The 9,935-nt window shown below is 38.4% G+C and overlaps 1 protein-coding gene across 1 annotated transcript; it reads left to right on the forward strand.

The window, feature by feature from the left end:
* The first annotated feature begins 7,730 nt into the window (after nucleotides 1–7,730).
* LOC103681996 (olfactory receptor 2W1-like) lies at nucleotides 7,731–8,675 on the forward strand. Its single transcript, XM_008711568.2, has one exon. It carries the CDS (start codon nucleotides 7,731–7,733, stop codon nucleotides 8,673–8,675), a length of 945 nt encoding a protein of 314 aa, XP_008709790.2.
* The last annotated feature ends 1,260 nt before the right edge of the window (nucleotides 8,676–9,935 follow it).

The following is a 9,935-nucleotide window of genomic DNA, read 5'->3' on the forward strand; positions in this document are numbered from 1 at the left end:
GGGGGATTGGGATAGGCCGGTAATGGGTATTAAGGAGGGCACGTATTGCATGGTGCACTGGGTGTTATATGCAAGTAATGAATCATGGAATATTGCATCAAGAACTGGCGATGTACTGCATGGTGACTAATATAACAAAATAAATATTATTTTAAAAAAATAAATAAATAACCAACTAAAAAAATAATAAAAAAATAAACTCAAAAAAAAGAAAGAAACCAGTTGCATATCTATACATTAACAGTGTGACTGAAGAAAGAGAAATTAAGGAATTGATTCCATTCACAATAGCACCAAAACCCGTAAGATATCTTGGAATAAACCTAACCAAAGAGGTAAAGGATCTAGACTCTAGAAACTACAGAACACTCATGAAAGAAATGGGAGACGCAAAGACACGGAAAAATATTCCCCTTTAATGGATTGGAAGAATAAACATTGTAAAAATGTCTATGCTGCCCACAGCAATCTACACTTTCAATGCCATCCCTCTCAAAATACCATCGACAATTTTCACAGAGCTAGAACAAACAATCATAAAATTTGTATGGAACCAGAAAAGACCCCAAATCACCAAGGGGTTGTTGAAAAAGAAAATCAAAGCTGGGGGCATCACGTTGCCTGATTTCAAGCTATACTACAAAGCTGTGATCACCAAGACAGCAGGGTACCGGCACAAAAACAGACATATAGATCAAAAGAACAGAATAGAGAACCCAGAAATGGACCCTCTACTCTATGGTCATGTAATCTTTGACAAAGCAGGAAAAAGCACCAAATGTAAAAAAGACAGCCTCTTCAATAAATGGTGCTGGGAAAATTGGACAGCCATGTGCAGAAGAACAAAACTGGGCCATTTCCTTATACCATATACAAAGGTAAACTCAAAATGGATGGAAATCCTCAATTTGAGACAGGAATCCATGAAAATCCTAGAGGAGAACATAGCAGTAACCTCTTCGACATCGGCCACAGCAACTTCTTTCAAGACACGACTCTAAAGGCAAGGGAAACAAAAGCAAAAATGAACTATTGTGTCATCGGGCACAGAAAAAAAGTTCTGCGACAGCAATCTGAGCGGCCATGCACGGCTGCCTCTGAGAGGGAAAGCAGGTGCAGCTGAATCCTGCACATAGCTTTAATTTTGTTTTTTATCAGAAAAGCAAGGACAGATGCCTCCAAGCATGGGAAAGGAGTACAAAAGGATGGCAAATATTGAAGCAGGCTTGCATTTTCCCTACCTGTAGGCATGCAGGGAGTCAGTTATGGATGAGGGAGGAGCAGGATGCTTGAGTAGCAGTCACCAGGTGCAGAAAGGGGAGACTGAGGGTTACATTCTTTCATACATCCTAACTTATGCCTTGCCCCTGGGAATGTGGGATCCTGCTCCTACCAGGCCATTGCATTCAACAGCCCAAGAACAGGAATGCTGCTGACGTTTCAGCTGCTTCCACAGTCACCCCTTAGGGCTCACAATATACACTTTGTAAGACAACCCAGGAGATCGTGGGATCCTGCTCCTACGGGGCCATTGCATTCAGTAGCCCGAGAACAGGAATGCTGCTGATGTTTCAGCTGCTTCCACAGTCATTCCTTAGGGTTTACAATATATTTTCTAAGAATAACTCCACACTGTTGGGACCTCATCAAGAGAAAAAGCTTTGCGCGGCAAAGGAAACAGTCGACAAAACAAAGAGGCAACCCACAGAATGGGAGAAGATATTTGCAAATGACATATCAGATAAAGGGCTGGTATCCAAGATCTATAAAGATCTTCTCAAACTCAACACCCCAAGAACAAATAATCCAGTCAAGAAACGGGCTGACGACATGAACAAACACTTTTCCAAAGAAGACATACAAATGGCTAACAGACACATGAAAAAATGTTCCACATTGCTAGCCATCAGGGAAATTCAAATCAAAACCACACTGAGATACCACCTTACATCAGTCAGAATGGCTAAAATTAACAAGGGAGGAAACAACAAATGTTGGTGCAGGTGAGGCGAAAGGGGATCCCTCGTACACTGTGGTAGGAATGCAAGCTGGTACAGCTACTCTGGAAAACAGTATGGAGCTTCCTCAAAAAATTAAAAATAGAGCTACCCTATGACCCAGCAATTGCACTAGTAGGTATTTACCCCAAAGATATAGACGTAGTGAAGAGAAGGGGCATATGCACCCCAATGTTCATAGTAGCAATGTCCACAATAGCTAAATCGTGGAAAAAGTGGCGATGCCCTTCAACAGATGAATGGATAAAGAAGATGTGGTCCATATATACAATGGAATATCACTCAGCCATCAGAAAGGATGTATACCTACCATTTGCATCAACATGGACGGAACTGGAGGGGATTATGCTAAGTGAAATAAGTCAAGCAGAGAAAGACAATTATCATATGGTTTCACTCATATGTGCAACATAAGGTATAGCATGGAGGACAACAGGGCAAAGGCGGGAAAACTGAATGGGAAGAAATCAGAGAGGGAGACAAACCATAACAGACTCTGGACTTCAGGAACCAAACAGAGGGTTACAGAAAGGAGAGGGATGGGGTGGGTGATGGGGTAACCAGGTGATGGGGATTAGGAAGGGCACATGTTGTGATGAGCACTGGGTGCTATATACAACTAATGAATCATTGAACACTACAAAAACTAATGATGTACTATACAGTGGTTAACTGAACATAATAAAAAAATAATTATTATTAAAAAAACTAATGATGTACTATATGTTGGCTAACTGAATAATAAAAAATGAGAAATAACAGGAAAAATATACACTAATATCTTTCTCACTTTGGAATAGAAAGGATTTCTTAAAGAATAATTAAAGATTGTTACAAGATTAAATTTAGAAATCCTAACCAGCAAGGGACACATATTTTAAAGTAAAATGCTAGTTAACAAACAGAGAAAATAAAGCAGGGTGCACAACCAACAGAGATATAAGGAATTATAAAGACCCCTATAAATTAATAAGTAAAAAATGAGAATCAATGCCAAAGAACAATTGTCAGAATTTACAAATGGGTTTTTCATAGAAAGACAACTGTACATAGCAGCAAGTGTATGAAAATGTAGTCAACCTCATTAGTTATTAGGGAAATGAAAATCAAGACCACAACTAGATAGCATTTATGATCTTTCCACTGGCACTGATTAAAGTCCACAAGAACAGGCATTGGAGAAAATGTAAATAAATGGAATAATTTATACAAATCTAGGGTAGGATAAATCAATTGAACCACATTGGGGAAAAATGGCTTGAAAAGTTTGCTTATTCCATAACCAGCAATTCCTGTCCTAGACATACACTCAAAAGACCTTCCTGCATAGATGCTACAAGAGACATAAACAAAATTGTTCATCCTAACGCCTTTCATATGAGCTAAGAACAGCTATCAGCAAAAATGACCATCAGCGAGAGAAGAGACAAAATAATTGTAATATAGTCATCCAATGGAACATTATACAGCAGGGGGATAAATGAACCCCACACACCTATGCAAACGATATTGGATAATCCAACAAAATGTGAGGTGAAAAATGGAAAGTCCCAAAAGCACACGTAAGATAAGACACCTTTTGTGGAAGTTCAAATAATTTAAATTTTAAAATACATGCTACTTAGGTACAACATATGTATGTAAGTATGTTGATATAGAAATTATATTCTAATGCAAGCGTGTGATGAACACCAAATTCAAGATCATGATTTCCCTGGGGGTCAGGTAGCAACAAAATAGAGTGTAAAAGTACACAGGCAGCTATGGGCTGATAGTAAATCCCAGTTCCTGAGTTCAGTGGTAGGCTACAATATATTCATGGTACAGTTTTTAATTCGTTGAAAATGGAATGATGATAGGGCTCATGAAATACACAATTATGATTATTTCATAATCTTTTAAAAAGCAGGTACTTTCTTTCCTGCAAAAATAACACCTACATAATTGCCTGTATTTCTCCAACTTGACCAATGTCTTACCCACTGGAAAAAAAAAAAAAAACAGTTCAATTAAATGCTAAATTTATAGATACGGTTTAAATTATATTTTTAACCTTCGACAGTAAATTTAATACATAATAACAGTCAACTCTGAAATTAGTTTTCATGGAGGAAATCTTTAAGGAAAAAAAAAGAATAAAAGACAAAATGAAACCCAAATCTTAGAGGAAGCTTTCCTAAAATGGTTGTTTGGATAACCCTCTGACCATACTGTAAGATCTGTTAATCACCTCTGTGGGACACTAGTCCCCAGGGTCTATACCACATTAACACACTAGCCTTTAGAGTCCTACATAAACACTTCTTGCAGCACACAGAGACCAGGGGAGGACTCTCCTGGTTTAACTGGGCAGAGATCCACCCACAAATGTGTCCAACAGGAGTGCACATGAAAAGACTACACATATCCCATCAAAAATGCATTTAACAAACCAAATTCGTCAACTTTTCCACCAGTCCCACAAATGGTTTTTCTCCAGCATCCACGTGAAATAGACTTCACTGAATCTTTTTTTTTTTTTTAAGATTTTATTTATTTATTTGTTTATTAAAATTCAATTAGCCAACATATAATTTTCTTTCTAGTTTTCTCTCCACATCATTCTATACATAGAAGTTATGTTTAAATATATTTGCTTCTATTCTCTTACATCTCACTGAATAAAGTAACATGCAAACTTATGCTATACTACTAGAAACTGAAGTTCATACTGTGAAAAATGAAAACCTGTTTCAGTGAAAACACTGATACCTCTTTCTTAACATCTGTTACTTCTGCTTGTACTCTCTCATTTTTATATCACATCCACTCTTAAATTAAAATTACAATAATAGCTAAAATTTGAGATCTAAAGCTTAAACCCATACGGAAAATGTTTACAAGCATAAAATGAAAAGTCCTATGTTTGGACTCACAACATAAAATTACATAAAGTGTAATTTCAGGCTTCACACTTCCAATAAGGATACCTGGGTTCTTAAGAGACCAAAGCTGACACTGAGCTGGTAATGTATTTCACCTGCTAAACCTAGCTAACATCTGTTTTAGGAACTGCATGTGCATCATGGATGCTCACAGCCTTCTCCAGTGGAATAGCACACCTGCAGTACTGTGTTGATCTCTCAACTCACTAATGGAAGGCATTCAATAAACCATGGTGAGTCCATGGATAGAAACCAGAAAAGCATGGTAATTAAACATCATACAGTGTTAGGAAGAGCTGACAACCATCAAGCACTTATTATGGGAACATAAAGCTAAGGGTATGTTTGGTAATAGCTTCTAATATTGAAGGAAACTCAAAACAAATATAAAAATTTTAATGAGCTGAACTCAACAATATTGTCTAGAGATGCACATTTGGGTAATCAAGCTATAAAATACAAGAAGGTGATTACTATAAACATCAGGATAGTGGCTACTCTGAGGAACAGAGAAGGGTAACGATTGGTCCAGACACAAAGAGAAGCTCCTGTGGTGCTTAGTAGGGTTCTATTTCTTGATCTGCATGTTAGTTACAAGAATATTCAACTTAATTCATTGAGCTTTTGTTTTTTCTGTATCTACGTTTTCTTTTATAATGAAACTGTCTTTTTAATGAAGCCATGTTGAATTGATTTATTCCATGTTATTTCCAGAATAAAGAAAAAGAGCCTGGATGTTAAAGAGCCATCTCTGAGCTCAACATGAGGAGCAGGGATGACGCACTGATGAAAGGACAGCTACGAAGCTCTGAAAACAGGAGTCGTGTGAACATTCTGTGGAAGACCTCCTTCGGGGGCAGAAGCCTGGATTGTGGTTTCTGAGTCTATTTCAACTCTAAAATTCTATGGCCTTTTAATTCCCAATCTATCCCAACCTTATGTGGTTAAAGAATGTCCAGTGCATTTTGTACTTTAGGCACGTTGGGATCTAAGTCCTCTGTCCTCTCCTGCCTCTGGGATTATCAGTTCAGTATGTACATCATGTGTGTGGGCCCTTTTGTGTACGTGAGTCTGTGCATTTGAAAAGTTAAGCAAACATGAAATTTTAAGCATTTTACGTTAAGTCCTAGACGATAATGGTAAAATCACCAGTGTGAAAAACAAAGAGGGTAAGGAATGATTTCAATTTTATTTTTGAGAATTAAATATGAACCAAGCACAGTTCCTAGGGTTTTCACAAATACTAACCCTCACCACCTCCCTTTGAGGAATACTATTATCTTCAGTGAACATATAGAGAATCTGGTGTACAAACAGGTTACAAAACTGCCCAAGGACACATTACCTCCAAGTAGTGAAGCTGGGGTCTGACACCAAGCTCTGAGTCCAGAATCTGTGCACTTAAGCACTATGCTCGACTTAGCTGACCTCCGACCACATAAAAACTTCACAACATTAATTAAATTAAATTTCCATTTTGTATTGAGAAATACTATATCCCAATCTCATGCTACTTGGTAATAACAGTTCCTTCTTCATGATTATAACATTTTCATGTTATAGCTAACCTGCTTATAACAGTGACATACCATAGGTAAATTACCTTATTTTATTGTACCCGCAGCAAATAAATTTAGTATTCCTTGACCCCAAAAACTCTATGAATATAAAGCACCTGAGGTCTGAAGTCCATGGTCAGATATTATACAAATAAAAAAATTTATAAACAACAAAAACTAAAAAATATTTATAAATTAATTCAGTTTTTAATCATTCCATCTATTTAATGATATACTACAGTATTCACAATAGGGAAATATATATATTTTATCCCCTTTTTGTATTCTTTTAGAATTGAAATGGAGTTTGACCTATAGAATTCCAAAGCAACAAGACGATTGCCTCATGTAGTTGGTAAATTCCATGCAGAAAAACAACTCACTGACCTTAATGAGCTGCTTTCTGCTCCAGTTAACTCCGTTGCTACTTTTGCTGGATGGCCAGGTGAGTACGAGCTAACACAGGTGGTGGCTGTGTGTTTGTGGTAACCAGAGGCTGCTGGAATTAGTTTAGGTTTTAACTCAGAAGCAACACAGGACCTCTCTACATGGAAATGAAGGTTAATAAGAAAGATGAGCATTCCTGGCACTAAAATTCATACAGAAAATGGGGCAATATAGTGGGAAACACCAACACTGATACAAAGAATAGCAGTGTCTATAGAATAGGAGGGAAAATACGAGGAGGAGGTTGGTGGTGATGTGATGACAATGGCTGGAATGCACACATCTGGAAATGAATACGGAAAGAGGTGCTGCTACCAAGGTGCAGCTTATCCCAAGCAAAAGGGTCATTTAACTTTCTATCCCCACTACTTTGATAAGGAAAACATTTGTCATAATCAAGTGATGCCTATGTCACACACTCAAGAAAGAACATTCCTCAAAATATACCCCACTCTCACATTATATCATTAACACATGGATTTATTACCTAACCAAAACACACAACCATAGGTGTCATGGCATATTAAGCCCTTTCAGTGATTCACAATTCAGTGTGATTGGGTTTACCATACTAAGTTTTAGAACCACTCTGGTTATGAGTAAACACAGGTTTTGGGCACTGAACACAGGGAGAGTGTTAACAGAGGTGTTCCGAACGGGAGAGAGCACACCAACAACTGAATCTGGGATACTCATGGCAAAGTACAGAGATTTTTATTTCTGCCTAGAGCTGATGCTATTTTGATTACCATGGTTTGTCTCCTAGACTTTCCTAAGGAGCCATGGACACAAACAATGGAAGTTCCACTACGGATTTCATCCTGCTGGGGTTTTCTGATCGACCCCAATTGGAACGCATCATCTCTGGGCTTGTCTTCATCTTCTACATTGTGACTCTGGTAGGAAACACAACCATCATTCTTGTATCTTACCTAGACGCCCAGCTCCACACTCCCATGTATTTCTTCTTATCCAATTTGTCTTTTTTGGATCTCTGCTATGCAACTAGCATTGTCCCCCAGATGCTGGTGAATCTATGGGGTCCAACAAAGTCTATTACCTATGGAGGGTGTGGGCTCCAATTCTTCTTTGCCCTTGACCTGGGAGCCACTGAATGTCTTCTCTTGGCTGTGATGGCCTATGACCGCTATGCTGCTGTCTGTCAACCTCTTCACTACACAGTGATAATGCACCCTCAGCTTTGCCAGAAGATGGTGCTCACCGCCTGGTTGGGTGGCCTTGGCAGTGCCTTAATTCTTTGCTCCCTGACTTTGAAATTACCAAGATGTGGGCACCGAGAGGTCGATAATTTTTTCTGTGAGATGCCAGCATTGATCAAGATGGCTTGTGTCTACTCAAAAGTAATGGAGATCATTGTCTTTGCTCTTGGAGTGGTATTTCTTCTAGTACCTCTATCACTAATTCTCATCTCATATGGAGTTATCACTCAGGCTGTCGTGAGGATCAAATCAGAGACAAGGTGGCGTAAGGTCCTTAATACATGTGGCTCCCACCTCACAGTAGTAACTCTGTTTTATGGAACACTCATTTACATGTACATGAAGCCACAGAATAGCACATCCCAAGATGAGGGGAAGTTCTTCACTCTCTTTTACACAATCATCACACCCACCCTTAACCCTCTGATCTACACTTTAAGAAACAAAGATGTGAAGAGTGCAGTAAAGAGAACACTATGTTTAGAAAAATGGTCAGCCAAGTCATGAGTTAGATGGAAGAGAGCTAAGGAAATAATATTGACGTTTATCAACAGAAGATGTATCGATTCATTTATGCAAAAAGCATTTATTGGGTGTTTATCATGTACCAAGAATTGTACTACGTACTGACTTTGTAAATAAGTATGAATTAGATAGAAATTATACGGAGAGAAATACTCAATTCATACACTTCAAGACTAATCAGGGGCTATAGATAAATAAACATAACTATGAGATGTGATTAAGTACAGTAATAGAAATATGTATAAGGTATTAAAAAATTACTTCACAGGGAAATTTATTTTAATGTAGGATTAGCAGGACACTGATTACTTCTTCCAAGACTTGCCACTTTTATGGGAAATAACACACCCTTAGAGGCACCTGATACACCAGCAGGGCCTTTGTGCTGGAAACCAACTACCCACTGATACCCACTCTATCTTCTGCTTCTAGTTTAACAGGGCACAGGGCCACCATATGACATTTCTGCACATCACATTTCTGAACGTGGCCTCACCAACACAATGCCAGAGATTCAACAGTGTGTAACTCCTGAGTTATCTTCTCAAACATGAAACCATTTGCTCTCACTCTTCCCCCACCCTTCCTCTTGGCTGGAATGTGAATGTAGAGGGTACCTAGCTTTACCAAACCCTAAGAGAGAATGGAAAAATAAGATGGAAAGAGAACCACCCACCAATAGAGGAATGCCTTCAAACGATTATAGGAGAAAAAGCTTCTAAATTATTTAATATCAATCGAGCCACTCTGCTTTTGGGTCTCTCTGTTAGAGTAGCTTAACTTTTACCTACTGTGGCCTGGTAAGGATTTTGGGCGTTTCCTGGAAGGTAGTGTGGCCTTGGACCAGCAGCAACAGCATCACTTGGCACCAAATCAGAAATGCACAATCTTGGGCCCACCTCAGACCTACTGACCAACTATCTGAGCAGGGACCCAGCAACTGATGTTTTCAACAAACACTACAGGTGATCAGGCTAAAGTGTGAGAATCACTATTACAGAGAAGAGGGAGATGTTGGGTTGTAAATAGAAAATTAACATAGTTTTATGGATTTTAATTAATTTCCTCCCTATACACCTATGAAAGGAGGTGGGTAATAGTTTCTCTAGGCTCTTAGATAAGAGACATAAAGGAAACGAGGGGTTTCCTCTAAATGAAATCACTATAAAAGGGTATTCTTCATTCAATACTATCTTCTTGCTATTTGGTTTAATAATATTCTTCGTTTTGTTGAACTATGGT

This window comes from Ursus maritimus, unplaced genomic scaffold (assembly GCF_017311325.1).
Source record: "Ursus maritimus isolate PB19 unplaced genomic scaffold, ASM1731132v1 scaffold_30, whole genome shotgun sequence".
Classification (NCBI taxonomy): Eukaryota; Metazoa; Chordata; class Mammalia; order Carnivora; family Ursidae; genus Ursus; species Ursus maritimus.